Source organism: Argopecten irradians, chromosome 4 (genome assembly GCF_041381155.1).
Source record: "Argopecten irradians isolate NY chromosome 4, Ai_NY, whole genome shotgun sequence".
NCBI lineage: Eukaryota > Metazoa > Mollusca > Bivalvia > Pectinida > Pectinidae > Argopecten > Argopecten irradians.
Window position 1 is genome coordinate 33487666 of NC_091137.1, and position 21022 is coordinate 33508687.

Consider the following 21022-nt stretch of genomic DNA (forward strand, 5'->3'; position numbering starts at 1 on the left):
GCTACTAGTCATAGAGTTCTGAATGGAATGTAACCAAATTTAGCCACAAACATCTTTAGGGGAAGGGGAACAGAACTTGTATAAATTTTGGCTCTGGCCCCATGGGGGCTGGAGGGGCGGGGCCAAATAGGGATAATAGAGCTAAATCCTTTAAATCGCTATTTGTCCTAGAGTTCTGCATGGATTGTAACCAAAATTAGCCACAGACATCCTTGGGGGAAGGGGAACAGAACTTGTATAAATTTTGGTTCTGGTCCCCCGGGGGCAGGAGGGGCGGGGCCCAATAAGGGAAATTGGCTCTGACCACCCGGGGGCAGGAGGGGCGGGGCCCAATAGGGGAAATCCTTTAAATCGCTACTTGTCATAGAGTTCTACATGGATTGTAACCAAATTTGGCCACAAACATCCTTGGGAGAAGGGGAACAGAACTTTATAAATTTTTGCTCTGACACCCCGGGGGCAGGACGGGTGGGGCCCAATACGGAAAATAGAGGTAAATCCTATAAATAGGGCCCAATAGGGGATTTAGAGGTTAATATTAAAATTCCTTCAGAAAAGAAACAATGAACCTGTATTCAGATCATTACTTGGCATAACAAACCAGGTGAGCGATACAGGCCCTCTGGGCCTCTTGTCTTAATAATTCTCATTACAAAGATAAACACAAATTTAAAGTAGTTTAAACTTGTCATTTAATGTATAAAAGTAATCATCATACATGGATATTTAAATGCTTAGAAACAACAAACAATTAACATTAACAGTAGTTCAAACATTTAATTTCTACCTCTCGCTCTATATGATTTGAGATATACCTGTCAAAGGTATTCCATATGTAAAATTTTATGATTCTCTTCATTCTAAAACATAATCATACAATAATATACAGTATATCACACTCATAACATTTATTCTACTCCGTTTGCTTCTCGTATGTATTCAGTCTTTGCATATTACAGAATTGACTCCAATATGGGTAGGTATTCATTGTGATGTCATTATTAATGTTGGCGCAAGTCACATCATTTTCTCTGAAAAGTATGACGTTATCCTCGCAAACACATGCCATCATAATCAATACCTACCCGCAAGGGCAGATAACTTTGTAATATGCAAATACAGAATATGTATATTCAAATTCACTCAATCATACAATAATTACAGAAATTAAACCTAAAACAGTGAGCTTGAACACATAGGGATAAAGAAAGGAAGTCTGTTTAATCTCGGTATTCATGGATTAATATTTCTCGCACCTCGGACAGGGAAATCTCGCATGATACCCGGTGCAAGATTTTTCTATCTCGTCCGATCTGTCTGGTACCTTCACGTGATTTTTGGCGGAATTTTACGCCATTTATGTAACATTCCGCGCATGTGACGTCATACTATCGAATCGGTGACGTCACACGCTTCAGATAATCAATATTATTAGAAATATGTGCATTCAGTCATTTACCATGCATTGTTTGGTTGTTGTTTTTAATTATGAAAACACTATGTACCGATTGATCATCGTTTTTCTTTGATATAACCGAACTATAGTTTTACGCGGAATGACTGAAATCGAAGCGCAGATGAAATGGTTAATCGGCTTTGAACCAGGAGGCCCAAGACGGGATAATTTTACACTCTGAACTCGTATAGATGGGTTTTGTTATATCTTAGAGGCACGAGAAAAAAAATCTATTACCTATAATTGATCGAGATCGGGTTATCTCAGTCTCGGGCTAACGCCACGGTTGGGATTATGTTACAAAATCTTAGCCCTCGACTAAGATAACCCGATCTCGATCACTTACAGGTAACAGATTTTATTATTCTCGAGGTTAGACAGCACTTTAGACAAAGTAATCTGTCATCAATCTACAATTATATATTCCTGATCATCCTTTCAGTTGTATACTCAAAATATTTTGTTTTCAATAACACCTTTGAGAGAATTTTTGCACTTGAATGTCTCTCTTGCTACTATTCTCTCAAAGGTGTTATTGAAAACAAAATATTTTAATTAGTAAAACTAGAGCTCAACTCAACTGTATATAACTTTTTTCTTATTAATAGTAACCTTTACAGTATAATGAGGGAGTCAGTATGCCAGTTGCTTGGAATGTAAGTTTTGATTTCTACCATTGTTTGCTACCCTGTAATTCTGTATTTACATAATACAGAATTACTTGTCCCTGAGGGTAGGTATTGTGTGTTTGCTAACGTAATGCCATACATTAAGAGAAAACGATTTGAGTTAAAATCACTCACAAAATAATGATGTCACAATGTATAACTACCTGTAAGGGAGCTAACTCTGTAATATGAAAAGGCAAAATATACAACATTAACATATTCTTGTTCTTATTTTACAAGCCTATTACTGAAAACACGCTTATTTTTGCGATATCTAATTTTAGCGCAAATGAAATCATGAACAGGTTTGTGCATTGATGAATTTTCACAATCACCATTGATTATGATTATATAAATGAATAGCAGAAAATACGATTGGTAAAACCATAATTTAGTGTGAAGTATTTCTAGTGTTAAATGCTAGATCAGATTGCTGCTAAAATTCATTCCTTGAAATATTTTACAGTTTAAGAATACACATTCTGTAGTATCAATGGGGTCATTCTAAGCATGTCTAGAATGCAAAGTTCTTGAACGCATAACACAAATATTTTGGTCACTACAACCAGAACATTCACGATTTCTTGGCTTTATTTAACCAACCCATCATCATACTACTTTCTGTCTTCTGCTTTTTCTTTGGTGGACTTTCTGACACTTTCACTGGAGAGATTCCTTCCTTTTTTGGTTTGGCCAACCAGTTCATCATAAGATTGCTGCTGGCTGACTTTTTGGGTTTTCTACAATGAAATGGAGAATATAGAAATACAATGTACAAGCAATATGATAAAGTTTATTGAAGAATTGAATCTTTGTGACCTTCTTTGGGTACTACCTCACCTAGATTAGCAATAACCCCAAAACAGCAGTAAAGGTGATAGATCAAAATGTATGTCACAGTGACCTACTTAAAGATAGATTTCGCCCAACCGAATAAATATTTTTTTTTGTAAAATCCGATAAACGGAAGAAGATGAAAAAACATAAAAAAATACCTCAATTTAATTTCTTAAAGTGTAAGAGATTTAACAAATGTGTCTCGAATACAAAATTGAAGGAAATCCTTGATTTATTACGATGTCAGCCAGACAGAATAGTAAAGCTTGGCAACTGACTTCTGATATTGTTTGCTGTATGCATTGAAAATGATCTGAAGATAAATTTCGATTTTGTAGTCTTTATATTTCATTGGGCGAAACCTACTTTTAAAGTAACATGACACAAATGACTCCTACAGGTGATTCTGTAACTCTATAATGAAATTACAGCAATGAATTATGAGACGACATTACAGAACCTGGAAAAGATAATATGTAAAAAAGTGTATTCAGTCTTTGCATATTACATAGCTACCTCCCTTGCAGATATCAATTGTGACGTCATTGCTTTGTGAGCGAAACTGGCTTCATTTTCTCTGAAAAAGTATGACGTTACTCTCACAAGAGATGACATAACAATCAGTACCTGCCAGCAAGGGCAGATAGCTCTGTAAATACAGAATATATGTATATGGTACAGGTGAAGCACAGGTTAGTCATTTTCTAAAACAGATTACAACTTACCTGTAGTTGACCACTGTTCGCTAGCTGTTCCTTTACTCAAGAGGGCAACTTTATTTGTTTGTTTATGGCCTATCAACAGCTAAGGTCAGTTAGGGTCAAACTATAGTCCTTTTATGTAAAATAAGATAGTCATTAATTTTGAAATTCTTTGATATACAATGTAGAATCTTGTGATTAAAACATAAGCTTCCTAAAGAAGTTTAAATGGTAAAGTGAATGCATGTTATAAACAGAAGAATGGCCCATGTGAAATATTATACCAGGTAAACAGAAGGTCCATGTGACATTAATAATTAGAAGATAGGTACACTTACTTGAGATCAACAGGTTCTATACATTCAGGTGTTTTATTGCGGGAGTTGTTGACCACATTGGAGACAGGATGTATCTGGATACACTCCACAGGGCGGATATTCTTCACTGCCTGAAACAATAAACAGGACAGTTAAACACAGCCCAAAAAGGCAAAACAAGAATTCAGATTTCAAAACCTGAATTTGTCAACGCCAATAAAAATTATGACACTAAGTGATAGGATTTTTTTTTTGAAAAATCCAAGATGGCGACCTCTTAGATCGATGTTATAAGGGGGGGTTGTCTGCTAATAAGACCCCCCACCACTTTTGACCTTTTATCTTCTCTGGGTAGGGGGTCTTATTTGCGGTGAAATACAGTCCTCTTCACCAAAGTTTGACATAAATCAATAAATGAAAAGAAAAAAATAAATAAATAAAAGAACTGATATATAAGCTGTAACTTTTTACCTGGAAATTTGGCATGTGGCTTAGACACCAGAAAAACATAGAAAAGGTTTTTCATATTTTCAATATGCGTTTAATTTTACAGAAGTGAAATAGAGGCCACAAAATGGGGGAGGGGCTTTTATAAGGTTGGAAATTGCGATTATTGTGTCGAATACGGTAGTTTAGAAAAATATTTGATTAGATAGCAGATGATCAGTTTTAAAGTACACACTGCATTGTTTATCAACACAATCACAATGTCAAAATATGTGTAAACAGTTATAGATTTTTTTTTATTTTATCAGCAGGTATTGAAAGTTAGTGGTGATCATAGTCTCTGAACAGTGTTGGTATTGAATTAGTATTTAAAGTATTCTACATATCTTTCTCCGCCTCTCTAAAGTTTTTAACTTTCCAATCCCAAATTTCGTAATCACAAAGTTATTAAACAAATAAATATAAATATAGATTTTTTTTGTACACGTTTAAAATAGCTCAAACTATTCCAATCTATTCTGATGTTACTTAGGAGGTCCGATTGATACGGGTATCACCCCTACACGTCCACATTAATTTTAAAACCAGCACGGGAAGTTTAAAACCTATACATGTAGTTTAAAACCGGCACATTCAGGTCGCCAAACCTACATACCAGTGAGTGCCAAGAACAGTGCGCTGGTGACCTACACAATAAGTTTAAAAGCTAAATAGTAATCCAAGAGGTTAAACACCAAGCGAAATACTTGAACAATAAATTCAGAGCCTAAACATAAAGTTTGTCAGCTCTACACAAAACAGCCATAACTAAACGTGGTATGAAAACAGCTCACTGGGAGAACTTTTTAGAACACTTTAGGTCTACCAGTGTGTTAAATATGTATGCCTTATCATATTTTGTTAAAAACTGACTTTGTATTTCAGTCTAGACCTCTATATTTATTTAAGGTTCAATTTATACGGGATTGAGTGAATCAAGGAAGTAATAAATACATGTACTGTCATTTAAACTGAACAAAACCTACAGATTCTTTTGACAATAAGACCAAGAAGACTGTGGTAAAGTTCTGACAACTTTGAGAGTGAAAATTATACAATAAACTGTACATCTATCAAACATAACAAACATTCATTTCTTCTTATAACTATATTATACCACAGGTTTAACAATTTTGAATGAAAGTGAAAAGGGAGCTAAACAGTATCGTAGTGCAATGTATTATTTTACAAGATCATGTCACAATTTTTTTAATCAAATCTGTTGTACAATTACCATATAATTATTTTTAAATGATATGTACTATCTATTATCATACACAATAGCGATATCACTAAGAACTTGTACTGATGACAAGGTTAAAAATCTAATTGTTTAATTTTGATATCTAAGTAACTTTTTTACATGTATACTTTATATAAATTCTCAAACATGGTCCCCTATACATAGGCAACAAGTCTTTATGGTCATATCCCTGGACTACCGGATATTTCGAAAATCTATAAATATAACAGGAAATATTTACAGGGAAAATCTGCTGGACATTTCATCTGTTTGAAGGTAGGTACAAAATTACACAAACCTTTCTTGTGGAACTCATTCTTTATTGATGGGGAGTTCTGTTTTTGCTACAATTTACCAATGATATATAGGGTAAAAGCATATAAAAAATAACAAATTCTGTGCTAATACTACATATCCATCCATGATTAGTTGGCAAAGGAAAAGATCATTGTTTCATCCATGTTTTTCATTTGCTATATATGCATAATCTTTGAGTTATTTTTAAAGTGAAGTTTATCAAATATAATATAATTATGAAGGAAAAGACACAAAATCTACAATTTTGATTAAGTTTTGGATATATATTATGCAAATATTTTTTAAAACATGCTAACAGTGGTTTTAACTTATTTCAGGAAAATTTAAAATTCAAAATTCAAGTCTGACTACCTTAGGATTCCTTTTAACTACAAACATCAAAGATGGAGAACAGGCTCAAACTTCTCAGAATCGATGGCCTACAAGAACATCAGGAACGACTTAAATTTGACAGGAAAATTCTGCAAAAACATGTATTTATTGTTTATGGAAATTCTGTTGAAGAATGTAGAAAAGTGGAAAAAATCCAGTCTGTTTTGAAGCAAAAGAACTATAAATCCACTGTATTCTCTAACATAACAGCAATTGAAATCTTTGAAATGATTGAAAAATCAATTGAAAAATTGCCTTATCAGGTTACAGTTTTGATTTTTCCTTATGTAACATGCAACATGCGTAAACTTATACTTGATCCCTTATTAGAAGAAGATAAGTGCAAGGTCATAATGGCAATCTGTTCACCATCTTATGAACTTCCAAAATATGCCACATGTTTTAGTACCATAGATCTAAGTAAAGATGAATCTCAATGGTGGCCACGGTTACGTAAACTCCTTGGACGATGTGCAGGAGAATTGAGGGCTATTGTTGCCCGAGTGCCAAGCTCTGAACGTCTCAAAGAATTTAACAAAATTTTAGATCGACTTGATTTAGAAATGTCACATTTATCACTTCAAAATCAAATGTATGCACGGGAACTGACACGAAAACACCTCTGTGGTACTGAATCTGGAAGGCGTTGTAAGAGGATTAGCAGAAAACATCAATATCATGTAAGTAGTCCATCATTAAGAATCAGTAGAAATGGAACAGGGAATGACAAATGTAGAAAAAGCAGAAACCAGCATACAGAAATTCCAACTTGGAGACAATCTCAGGAAAACTTCACCATGTCAAACTTGGAAAATCTCCCTTATGGAAAGGATGCTCATGTCTTCATATTAAATGGAAATTCAGAAGAGGAAAATAGGCTAGCTAAACAAATTGCTATGTTGTTACAGCTTAACAAAATTAAATGTATTTGTCGTGACGATCTTCAAACTGATGAGGATTTAATGGATGCCATGATGACGTCTGTTCATAACTCAATGGTAACCATAATTCTAAACTTCACTAAACTGTCTGGAATTTCATCCGTTGTGGCAGACTATGCATTTATGCCTGATAGGTTTGAAGAGAAGGCTGTGGTGATTCCATTAGTATTTTCAAGAAAAGAAGAAATGCAAGCTCTTGATAGCACGGAGTCAACAGGTCATAACATAAAAGAGAAAACCGGACTGGAAAGAAGACGAGAGAGACAGTTGGATATTACTACGGGTCAGGGGGAGCTCATGGAAGACGAGGATTGGAAAAAAAAAATTCTCAACTACATCATGGAGGTTCAGCGTCGAAAACAGCTAATAACCCAACAGCAATTGTATGAAGAAAAATGCAGAATTCACAAAGTGGTAGATGACCTTCATTTAGTTGTGAAAACGCCATCTTATCGTGCCAATAAAGAACTTTACCTGGCCTGTTTGGAAAACCGACCTAAACTGGCTCAATTTCTTTCACGTCAGAGTGGCTGCAGTGTCCAGAGTCTTCCAACAAGAGTAAGTCTTAAAACATAATCCATAGACTGATCCTTAAGTCTACTGGTAAAATAAAACATGATATTTAGGATGGATGTTGAATGCAATAATTAATTGGTATATCGATGCACAGACCAAAGACTGAGGAGCAAGCTTGTCCTCATCTCTGAATAAACCGGGTTGGGATTTGGGTTTATTAGTTTAACGTCTTATTAACAACCATGATCATGTAAGGACTTGCCAGGTTTGTTGATGGAGAAAAGCCGGAGTTCCCGGAGAAAAACCACAGACCAGCAGTCAGTCCCTGGCAACTGCCCAATGTGGGATTTCAACTCGCGACCCAGAGTTGGAGGGCTTGTGGTAATATGTTGAGACATCTTATCCACTCAGCTACCACTAACCCTCTGAATAAACAACAAAAAATAAGTTTCTTTAGTGGCACTTAGGATAGCTAATGCCATTGACACAAATTTTATTTTGTTTGATGTATTCTTATCTAAGGGTAAGCTAAGTTTTAGTGATGAAGGAAAACCATGAATCCAAGAGAGAACTACTACTCCAGTACCTATTGAGCCTATAGGTAGTAGAATAATAATTTATACAAGACCTAAATAACTCTGTCTACATGTTTATGATTAAACAAATGTTTTCGAATCAATATCATTTTCAATTTAGGAGAAAAGCCCACTATTTGCTGAGAAAGAGAATGCTGCCGAAGTTGTTGCTGAGAAAGAAAAGACGGCTGTAGTCATTGCTGAGAAAGAAAATGCTGTCAAAGTCAAAAATGAAAGCAAAACAGCTGTTCAGGTTTGGTGTTAATTTAGTCTCCTATCATCTTGTCACTTGTCTTATTGTCTTATCTTATTGTCTAGACTCCTTATATGTAAAAGGCTTGCATAAGCATGTGTAATTCGGGAAGCACTCCTGATCGATCAATTACAGAACTGAAAACTACACAAACCATTATGTATCAAGACAAACGTAAAAATATTGTTCCAATAATTTTTCTATTCTACAAAAGGTTAAATACGGTGAACAGACACCAAAGAAGAGGCCATCATCAGCACCACCGATTGAAAATCTTGGACATTGTAAGCTTCCGAAACGAAGTAAAACACCTGAGCCGCTTGTCAGATCATCTCCACAGGTAATGTCAATTGATACTTAAATACATGTTTTATACCCACAGTAATAAATAACAATACAGCAGCTGTGGCCACTAAGGATTACTATACTGTGTCTCTGTATGGACATGACTAGACAAGAGATCCCAGAATGATCTTGGCACCCATCAAAGTTTGATCTATGTCTGACAACTGACAGATCAATTCTCTCTCTACTTTCCAAAATCCATGATGGCGGTCATCTTGTTGACCAATCGGTCCAAAAATGCAATAAGCACAGCTTAGACCTTAGGGGAAACTACATATGAAATTTGAGAACATCCCTTCTGTACTTTCTGTGCAATAGCGATAATAAACTTTAACTATCAAAATCCAAAATGGCTGCCTGGTGGCCATCTTGTTGACCAATCAGTCCTGAAACGCAATACCAGGTATGCAAAACTAGGGCCCTAGGGGAACCTACAAATGAAATTGAAGAATGATCCCTTCAGAACTTTCTGAGAAATAGCGGTATCAAGCATTGGTAATGGATGGATGGACAGAAGACGGATGATGGACCACGGACAAAAAGCGATTTGAAAAGCCGGCAATCTGATGATGGTGGACTAAAAAAGACTTGATGCAATTATCTGTAAATTTCTTTAAGTTCACTATTGCAACATTCCATTCTCTTTTATATAATAGATATATAATTTCCTACAAAACCTGTATTTCATACTATTATATGCTGTCCTACACTCAGGACTAAAATAAAGACTTTCAGTTAAACCAAAGTCTCACCATACAATGAAACTTATTTTCTCATTTCTTGATAAACTACAGATGAAATTTTCTTGACAACAACAATGTCATGCACAGTCACCAAAATATCATCGACATACAAGAGGCCCAGAGGGCCTGTATCGCTCACCTGGTTTTTTGTTAGTAATTATCACAAGAATCTGACAATTAGAAAAATAAGCAAAATTGACTCCCAAAGTTTAATTTTGAATCACAACCATACAATGATGCTTTTGATACCATACAAATACGCTATCCAATACATAGGTTCAGAGACAAAGCAATTTATATGAAAATAGTAGCCTAATTGACCTTTTTGACCTCGCATCTATTGCCGTTTAAGGCCCCGGGGGTCAGCCCTATCATTTGTACAATTTCAAATCCCAACCCTATAAGGATGCTACCATTGCATTATAAGTGCTCTTCCATTCTTAGTTGCAGAGAAGAAGTTGTTTATATGGAAATAGCTAAATTGACCCCTTTTGACCCCACCCTTCAGGCTCCCGGGGGGGTCAGCCCCATCATTTGCAAAATTTTGAATCCAAACCCTATAAGGATGTAACCATTGCATTATGAGCGCAATCCCATGTTAAGTTGCAGAGAAAAAGTCATTTATATGTAAATTGACCACTTTTGACCCCGCCCCTCAGGCCTCCGGGGGTCAGCCCTATCATTTGCACAATTTTGAATCCCCACACTATAAGGATGCTACCATTGCATAATGGGTGCTATACCATGCTTAGTTGCAAAGAAGAAGTCATTTATATGGAAATAGCCAAATTGACCCCTTTTGACCCCGCCCCTCAGGCCCCCGGGGGGTCAGCCCTATCATTTGCACAATTTTGAATCCCCACCCTATAAGGATGCTACCATTGCATTATGGGTGCTATCCCATGCTTGGTTTCAGAGAAGAAGTCATTTATATGGAAATAGCCAAATTGACCCCTTTTGACCCCGCCCCTCAGCCCCCCCCCCCCGGGAGTCAGCCCCATCATTTGTACAATTTTGAATCCTTACCCTATAAGGATGCTACCATTGCATTATGGGTGCTATCCCATGCTTGATTTCAGAGAAGAAGTCGTTTATATGGAAATAGCCAAATTGACCTCTTTTGGCCCCGCCCCTCAGGCCCCCGGGGGGTCAGCCCCATCATTTGTACAATTTTCAGTTAGTAGCCCATAAGGATGCTACCAGTCAAATTTTATTGAAATCCGACCAGCGGTTATGGAGAAGAAGTCGATTGTTGACGGATGCCGGACGCTGCGGTATCCCATACGCTCACCTCGGTCCTTTGGACCAGGTGAGCTAAAAAATGACTAACTACACCATATTAACATCTATAAGTCGAATAGTTGTGAAATTAACATCAAAGTTTATTCATAGAAATAAATGGGAAGGATATGAACTTGCTATGGACTCTCTGTTCAGTGCATAAAAAATGAGAAAGACCATGGAATGTTAAAATCATGACTTAGCCAGTTATTTTTTGTGGGGATGATATATTTGTGATTTTCTGTGACATTTCTATGATTGTGGAAATTTGATTGGTAAAATATTGAGAAATGATTGAATACATACACCCCTAGCACTATATTGGTAAATACACAATGTAAATGATATGAACTCTTACTACCAATATCCCTAAATATTAATATGTTTAATTTCCCTATTTTTAGTAAACTAGAGGCCCAGAGGGCCTGTATCGCTCACCTGGTTTTTTTATAGTAATTATTACAAAGACTCTGACACTTAGAAAAATTAGCAAAATTGACTCCAAAAGTTTAATTCTGAATCACAACCATATAATGATGCTATTGATACCATACAAATATGCTATCCAATACATAGGTTCAGAGAGGAAGTAATTTATATGAAAATTGTAGCCTAATTGACCTTTTTGACCCCGCGTCTATTGCCGTCTGAGGCCCCGGGGGTCAGCCCTATCATTTGTACAATTTCAAATCCCAACCTTATAAGGGTGCTACCATTGCATTATGAGTGCTCTCCCATTCTTAGTTGCAGAGAAGAAGTCATTTATATGGAAATAGCCAAATTGACCCCTTTTGACCCCGCCCCTCAGGTCCCCGGGGGGTCAGCCCTTTCATTTGTACAATTTTGAATTCCCACCCTATAAGGATGCTTCCATTTCATTATGGGTGCTATCTCATGCTTAGTTTCAGAAAAGAAGTCGTTTATATGGAAATAGCCAAATTGACCACTTTTGACCCCGCTCCTCAGGCCCCCGGGGGGTCAGCCCCATCATTTGTACAATTTTAAATCCCAACCCTATAAAGATACTACCATTGCATTATGGGTGCTATCCCGTGCTTGGTTTCAGAAAAGAAGTCGTTTATATGGAAATAGCCAAATTGACCCCTTTTGGCCCCATCCCTCAGGCCCCTGGGGGGTCAACCCCATCATTTGTACAATTTTCAGTTAGTAGTCCATAAGGATGTTACCAGTCAAATTTTGTTGGAATCCGACCAGCGGTTACGGAGAAGAAGTCGATTGTTGACGGACACTGGACGCCGGATGCCGGATGCCGGACGCCGGGGTATCCCATAAGCTCACCTTGGTCCTTCGGACCAGGTGAGCTAAAATTACAAAATTTTGACCTGCAAAAGTAAATGGCTATGTAGTATTTGAATCAGTCTCAAGTCATTTACCTTTAGAAGCGGTACATCTCCGAAGTCCAGCCAATCATTGATTTCCTCTTCTGATGTTAGTATAGCCTGTCCATAATTACAAATGTACACATATAACTCCTTTGTAATTACAAATGTACACATATAACTCCTTTGCAATTACAAATGTAAACATTTAACTCCTTTGTTATTACAAATGTACACATATAACTCCTTTATAATTACAAATGTACACATATAAGTCCTTTGTAATTACAAATGTACACATATAACTCCTTTGTAATTACAAATGTACAGATAACTCCTTTGCAATTACAAATGTACACATATAACTCATTTGTAATTACAAATGTACACATATAACTCCTTTGTAATTACAAATGTACACATATAACTCCTTTGTAATTACAAATGTACACATATAACTCATTTGTAATTACAAATGTACACATATAACTAATTTGTAATAACAAATGTATAATGTTATCCTTTAACACAGACAATCCATTGATAAAATTCCAGTCAAAGCAGTTAAAAACAAACTAGAAATTTTAGTAAGACATATAAATGAACCAAACTTCCTCTAAAACCCAAACAAGATGAAACAGAAGCATGACGACTATAGGTCATCAGACCCCTCAAGCCCTTCGGGTCAGATGGCCTAAAACCTTGGGTAGCACTATATGCCCCCCCAGGCCCTCCTCCTATCATACTGGGGGAATTAATTAAGAATTGTAACTACCTATTTGTTTCAAAAAAGACCCAACAAGAAATCTAGCACAAATCCTAATTTCTGAAAACAAAATGTGACAACCTAAGTTATTTTATTATATACAATGTAACTTCTGTAAGAAAATTTGAGTAAAAGAAGTCTGTTTTAGATTTAAGTTTGTTATGAGAAATCAGGTCCAGGTCTACAGAAAAATAGGTTAATTCATTTAAATGTAAAACTCAACAAACAAACGTTTAAACGTCCACATGTGTATCACCTAAGTCAAAATGGCATGTTCAATTTGCTAAGAGACAATTTTAACAATGTCATTTAACAAACTACTTTGATAATTTAAAACCTTCTAAATATGTACAAGTGTCAGAAAACATTCAGAATACTTTCACTGTGACACCAAGCCCTACTGGCAGGCGACCAGTTCTTAGCCAAGTACCAATTCTGGCCATCGCATGTGTACTTGTATGATCACACAAATTTTCAGTCAATTTTTAGTGGTAAACATAAAGATGCAATTGTGAGAATTGGTACTTAGCGAGGACTGGTGGCCTACCAGTATACTATTAGACTGGTTCCCTTCCCTTAGTTCTCTACTCTCCGCCAGGCTGCGCTCCGCTCACTAGGGACCGGTAGCGGGTAACCATGATGATTTTTTTGATTGGTCAATCTACATATCCGGTTCGCTGGCATCACTTTTTTTAGGCGTGGGAAACCCCTTTACGCACGAAGCGACGGATCTTAATGTAAAGAATAAATAATTTATTTGAACGATATATAAACAAAAGTAAATAAGATCTTAGTTTTGAAATCATTTCGTGCTAACAGAGTTTAGAGTGTTCATAGGAACGACGTTAATGACGTTATTTTCTCTTAACGGAAGTAGCCGTCTCCATGATGACATATCATGCGCAGAAATGATGCGCACTACTCTGGAGTTGGAATTCCCACTCAAGATGGCTACTCGCTACCGGTCCTCAGTGAAGCGTACGCAAGGGAGGTAACTGAGGCGGAACCAGTCTAGTATACTATATGATATCTGATACAACCTACCGGCATTCTATGATGGAGCCATTCCATAGCAGCAGAGGAGGCAACTGTTATAACACTGTAGGTATATAGAGGTGGTGCCCCCTACAAAACAAGAGAAGATAACTATGATACCGCAAAGCTTGCAATCTCAAACCTATTAAGATCACTTTGTTGTATGATGAACTGAAATGAATTTATTTTGTCCTTCATCAATACTTACATCAGGAGGTGACCAGATGTCAAATACACCGGCCATTGTTAGCAGACGTTTGCTGTCAGTGGCATTTTCATCTGAAAAATACCAAGGAACCTTTTAGGAATGATATTGTTTATTGCACATGCTATAAGTAGAACTGTAAGCCTATGAAAAACTTATCCCCTTGTTACCCCATGTTTAAGACCATGGCAACCAAACAATGTGCTATTTTTGGAAAACAGGACCAATGATCCATAAATTAATTTCACAATGTTTTGGTGCTATTGTGATATGTGAAATAAAAGGCATCTTCATCAACTGTATATGTTATTTCACTTGACCAAGTTTGAACAAATTCTTAATGAAATATTGACTACTTTGCTTAACTTGCATGTGTATATATATATATAGTGATGTGGTTGCCATGACATTTTTGCACATCTATACATGCTCTCCAACATAACTGGGAAGTTTCATTCAAATTGGTACAGCAGTTTCGGAGATGATACCAAACCCACACTAGATGACAAACCGACAGGCAGAGAAGGCGATTTCAGTATAACCAGACTCCACTCTCCTGCATTTGACAGCACTAAATGTGAATGGTCACAATAACAGTAAGACAGGGGCCCCGATTCATTGAAAATGTCATGATCAGTAATACCTGTGTTTTCCTGCTTTGTGGCAATGTTCTGGCATTTTTTATCTAAGTCATCTTCTTGGCATTGATTAGGCAAGTCAGATAAAGATTCTTGGTCTTTCTTCACATTTTGAGGGAATGCCACGTCACATGGCTCTGTTTTAATCACAATATTTGATTCACCATTATCTGGATTCTCCTGAGAAATCAGACGATCTTTCATCTTATCCTGATCCAAACATTCACTACTATCGGACACAGTGGCTGATTTTTCATCTGTTGATTCCTTTTTAATTTCTGACCAATCGGAATATTCTATTTTCACTTCTTTTTTAATACCAGTATCTCTTTTTGTGTTATTTCTTGTATATGATGATGATTTTGGAAAATATATGAAATATGGCTGCTTTTGGTCTTTTTCCCTTTTCCACTCGAAGAATCTGAAAAGTTTATTACAATGTAGTATAACAATGGCATTATGATGTCATTAAACAATTAGGCCAAAATCTTTAAATAAAGTTAAGCTTTACCATATCCAGCTGACACTTATCTCCATCCCTAGGAAGTAATACAATGTGTATAGTCTTAGTAAGTGACATGTATTACCAAGAGCCCGACCCTTCCCTCTTCCAAGCCTCAATTCAAAATATAAAATCAAAATTAATACACTGTTGGATTCCAGATGGATACCATTCATTGGCTTTTGGTATTAGGTAATGAAAAATCTTTTTGGAACACTTGGTTTTATTATCTATAGGGGTTTTAATAACAGGCGGTACCCGGTACTTTTTTCCTGGTTGAACCTGGCTGTGGTACTGCCTGATTTGGGCTAAATTACATTTGATAGCATACAGATGGTATAGAAAAGTACCCCCTATAATTGCAATTGTACCGCCTCTCCTGAAAGATAATGAAACCCCTGTAGACTAACATACTATTAACAGTCAGGGTCATTGAAGGATGTGCTAGGTTTGTTTGTCGAGGAAAGTCAGAGTTTCAGGAGAAAAACCAATGATCAGCAATCGTTACCTGGCAAATGCCCCACATGGGATTCAAACTCACAACCCAGAGGTGAAGGGTTTATGGAACATCTTAACCACTGGGCCACTACGGCCCCAAAACTTTCAGAACACAGAAAATTCAAAATTCCAGTGATAAAAAGCAAAAATAGTTTTGACATCACAATTTTTTTTGAATACATTGAAAAAAGTATCACACTTTACATTTGACTTATCCACATCTCTGGTATGATCTCCAAAAATTGTTATGTGGTAATTTTCACTACAAAACCATTAGAGTTAGTTCCCTTTGTATTTAGAATGAAATAAACAAGAGCTGTTGGAGAACAGCAAAGCTCGCCTATTCAGAAGAAGTTGATGTTCAAGTATTTACTATTTGAACATGGAAATATGACAAATTAACAGACTCAAAAACCCCCTAAAGGACCCCAAATTGGTTGTATTATCACGTTCAGCATCCATACACATTAGGAAAATAAAATCATAAACATTTATGATGACTTATGCTTAAACAATTGACAAAATAGAAACTTGCTCAAAAACTTTAACATGGAAATATGACAAATTAACAGACTCAAAAACACCCTAAAGGGCCCCAAATTGGTTGTATTATCACGTTCAGCATCCATACACATTAGGAAAATAAAATCATAAACATTTATGATGACTTAAGCTTAAACAATAGACAAAATAGAAACTTGCTCAAAAACTTTAACATGGAAATATGACAAATTAACAGACTCAAAAAACCCCTAAAGGGCCCCAAATTGGTTGTATTATCACGTTCAGCATCCATACACATTAGGAAAATAAAATCATAAACATTTATGATGACTTAAGCTTAAACAATAGACAAAATAGAAACTTGCTCAAAAACTTTAACAACGTGAAATGGGACACCAACGCTGACGCCGACGCCGGGGTGACAACATTAGCTCCCCCTAATCTTCAAATAGGCGAGCTAATAAAAAATGTTAGTGATCTTTCCAAAACAAAGGTAAAAACCCAAACACGACCAGGACGGCTGCATTTCTACCATATTTATGAAGGAGTCCATTCTGTCTCTAAATTAAGTGTATCAATAAACAATAAGAAAAAGACAAGAAGCTCAATTTTAAAGACAGATGATTCAGTCCTCTAGAATTTATGCCAATTGTTTTTTAAAAAGTAATTATATCTGAAAGTTTACGTCAATTTGCTAAAGAATTTATGAAAATAACACTATTTTGTATCATAAATTATACAAATTTACAAATTCGTAAAATCATGCAGGTTTCCATGCAACTCAACACAATACATATATACTTGTTAAGTATAATTCATTTATTTCATGATGACAGATCACTTGTCAGGTGAGCAAAAATGCATAATATGTAAAGATTTGTGATCAAAACATGTTTTACTGAGACATTTCAAACGAACAAAATCATGTCTTACCCATCTGCTAACACAACGCAGCGTCTGCCCTTTTCAAGTGGCACTTTGTACGTCCTTTTCTCCAGCATTCCTTCTGCCCTGCAGTTGTTCGTCTCGTAGCTGACCTTTTTGGGGTCACCTTTGTGCCAGGAAGGAACCATTCCCCACATCATGGGCTGGATAACACGTTCAGACAGACCCTCTAGCTCCCCCGAATAGTGTTTACTGGACAGCAACACAGGCCTAAGAAAAGTAGGGAAGGATATTTTTTCCTCAACATTTAGAAACCTTACAAAAACATTTTTTATTAGCAATAAAAGAATTACAGCAAGAAATGTGTTCACACATATGCAAGTATGGAAGCACATTAGAGGAATTTATACATAGTGTCTACTGGTAACCTCTTTTGCATGACTGGAGACACATTGTAGGAGACTCAGTGATTCAGATTGGGACTAAATTTAGACCATTTTGCTAGTACTCTTCAAAAATGTCCTTAAGATCTTGAAAATCCTTAATCATTCCAATAGATTGTCCAAACAAAATTTTGTAAAAATCCCACAGTGTCCAATCTGAAACACTAGAGACTTATGTATGAGAGTCTGGAGACACATTATAAGAGGGACTTAAGTACAAGAGCCTGGAGACACATTGTACGAGGGACTTAAGTACAAGAGCCTGGAGACACATTGTAAGAGGGACTTAAGTACAAGAGCCTGGAGACACATTGTAGGAGACTAATGTATGAGCCTGGAGACATATTGTAAGAGGGACTTATTACATATGAGATCCTGTAGACATATTGTAAGAGGGACTTATTACATATGAGATCCTGGAGACATATTGTAAGAGGGACTTATTACATAGGAGATCCTGGAGACATATTGTAAGAGGGACTTATTACATATGAGATCCTGGAGACATATTGTAAGAGGGACTTATTACATATGAGATCCTGGAGACATATTGTAAGAGGGACTTATTACATATGAGATCCTGGAGACATATTGTAAGAGGGACTTATTACATATGAGATCCTGGAGACATATTGTAAGAGGGACTTATTACATATGAGATCCTGGAGACATATTGTAAGAGGGACTTATTACATTGAGTCCTGGAGACATATTGTAGAGGGACTTATTGCATATGAGATCCTGGAGACACATTGTAGGAGACTTATATGTACAAAAGCCTGAAGACATATTGTAAGAGGGACTTATTACATATGAGATCCTGGAGACATATTGTAAGAGGGACTTATTACATATGAGATCCTGGAGACATATTGTAAGAGGGACTTATTACATATGAGATCCTGGAGACATATTGTAAGAGGGACTTATTACATATGAGATCCTGGAGACATATTGTAAGAGGGACTTATTACATATGAGATCCTTGAGACATATTGTAAGAGGGACTTATTACATATGAGATCCTGGAGACATATTGTAAGAGGGACTTATAACATATGAGATCCTGGAGACATATTGTAAGAGGGACTTATTACATATGAGATCCTTGAGACATATAGTAAGAGGGACTTATTACATATGAGATCCTGGAGACATATTGTAAGAGGGACTTATTACATATGAGATCCTGGAGACATATTGTAAGAGGGACTTATTACATATGAGATCCTTGAGACATATTGTAAGAGGGACTTATTACATATGAGATCCTGGAGACATATTGTAAGAGGGACTTATTACATATGAGATCCTGGAGACATATTGTAAGAGGGACTTATTACATATGAGATCCTGGAGACATATTGTAAGAGGGACTTATTACATATGAGATCCTGGAGACATATTGTAAGAGGGACTTATTACATATGAGATCCTGGAGACATATTGTAAGAGGGACTTATTACATATGAGATCCTGGAGACATATTGTAAGAGGGACTTATTACATATGAGATCCTGGAGACATATTGTAAGAGGGACTTATTACATATGAGATCCTGGAGACATATTGTCAGAGGGACTTATTACATATGAGATCCTTGAGACATATAGTAAAAGGCATATAGTATGAGATCCTGGAGACACATTGTAGGAGACTTACGTATGAGAGCCTGGAGACACATTGTAGGAGGGGTAATACTGCTGTCCACCAGGTGGGTCCCTCCACAGAGGTTTCTGTGCTTTTCCTTTTCTGTCATGGTAATTGCAAGCTTGACACACATCGTCTGGGGCCAAGGTGCTGTGAAGTAAAAACTCTATGAAATATTTACCTAATTATAGTTATTTGTGCAGCTAGATTTACTCTTAATATATATAATTAAAACAAGATTGGTTCACCGTTGGAATTATTTCATTCTCAAAATTAAAAAGTGTCGATCAATCTTTTGACTCATATGAAAGTCTGGCATTATTTCTAATATTAACAGACTTTCAATGGGATTATTAAATTTTGTGGTGCTTAATATAGATATACGTGTATATGTCATAAATCAGTTTTGTAGGGATGCATGGATCCAATGAGTTTGGATAATTAATTAATAAGTAATTAGGTGAGAAGAAATCCTGATTATCTATAAATCTCACTCTAAAGATGCAGAATCTGTAGTTCTGACAATATGATTACTGATAACATTACCTAATCACACCAGGGGTTGGCACTAGTACTTAAAGTACCCCTAGGAGTACTATGTCAATACCTCCTGTGTCTTTTGTCTATAGGCCAAAGGACGTGACCAGTTCACTGAAGTGTGACCAAATTATAATTAGACCCTGCACACAACTGGATGCTAGCTCCACTGCTTGATGAGGGAAACATTAGGTACCTGACCCAAGCTAGGTCCTTAACAGACTATTTATCAATTACTAGTAATATTAAACTAACTGCTAAGTATATTGCAAGTTACATTAGCCTGCTACCCATATAACAGCAGTTGCATGTAAGATTATTATACACATGTACTGTACCATTTTTTTTTGTAAATCTAAGCCTATCAACATTATGTATTGCTTATATGTTTTTGCTATCAAAATAACCTACGGATAAGTCATAATCAAGTACGTATGCCTATACAGATTATATCAGTTAGTGAGTGCGGAAGTTATGACTAACATTGTAACGTTATGTAAAGCAGCCGACTCATCTCCATTCCACCCGACCGAGTTCAGCAACAATCGACCACACCCCTAAACTAAACACCTGCGCATATCGATAAATAAAGAAACTGTAAACTAACCAGGCCGTTCTCCCACACATCGCAAACGATATCGAAACAATGTGGACTGTTGACACGGATGAAATGGTTTGTTATTGTCCAGTGGAGCACACGTGTGTGAAAACACATGTGCTTTTCCCGCCGTTTACTCTCGAATGTCAACGTGACCTATATTTTCATAAAGTATTCATATGGTTAAGATATATATGCAGTTATTCCTGTATCTAAAAGAGTGATTAAGCTATCATCGGGTTGTAATAATATTCTTAAATTGTGCTTCGATATCTGCAGCAGATAAAGGGGGCATTTTTCTTGTCACATGTCAAAGTTCGTAAAAGTTTTGGTTAGATCGCCGGTAGCCGAACATGCCTGAAAGGAGTC

General features: G+C 36.4%; 2 protein-coding genes across 3 annotated transcripts in view; one reads left to right on the plus strand and one right to left on the minus strand.

Moving 5' to 3' along the window:
* Nucleotides 1-675: 675 nt before the first annotated feature.
* LOC138321375 (abasic site processing protein HMCES-like) lies at nt 676-21014 on the minus strand. The gene is made up of 9 exons (XM_069265024.1): nt 20663-21014; nt 19531-19668; nt 17474-17695; nt 15042-15457; nt 14402-14472; nt 14203-14283; nt 12447-12512; nt 4001-4110; nt 676-2864 (listed from the first exon to the last, which is right to left on the minus strand). Exons 1-9 carry the CDS (start codon nt 20680-20682, stop codon nt 2699-2701), a joined length of 1290 nt encoding a protein of 429 aa, XP_069121125.1. The 5' UTR covers nt 20683-21014; the 3' UTR covers nt 676-2698.
* The window catches only part of LOC138321374 (serine/threonine-protein kinase N2-like), a 53059-nt gene continuing 37923 nt past the window's right edge, over nt 5887-21022 (plus strand). The window contains exons 1-4 of one of the 2 annotated variants that reach the window (XM_069265020.1): nt 5887-5984; nt 6344-7897; nt 8552-8683; nt 8898-9023. In XM_069265020.1, coding sequence (XP_069121121.1) covers nt 6410-7897; nt 8552-8683; nt 8898-9023 — 1746 coding nt within the window. In that variant the 5' untranslated portion in view covers nt 5887-5984; nt 6344-6409. The remainder of the gene's footprint in view (nt 5985-6343; nt 7898-8551; nt 8684-8897; nt 9024-21022) is intronic. The other variant, XM_069265021.1, reaches the window with a different exon arrangement.

Excerpts from the sequence above, each read along its gene's own strand:
- LOC138321375 (XM_069265024.1), bottom strand. The coding sequence starts at position 20,682 with ATGTGTGGGAGAACGGCCTG. Across the intron at positions 19,669-20,662 it reads ATGTGTGGGAGAACGGCCTG|CACCTTGGCCCCAGACGATG; the intron begins GTTAGTTTACAG and ends TTTACTTCACAG. Across the intron at positions 17,696-19,530 it reads GTGTCTCCAGGCTCTCATAC|GCCTGTGTTGCTGTCCAGTA; the intron begins GTAAGTCTCCTA and ends TACTTTTCTTAG.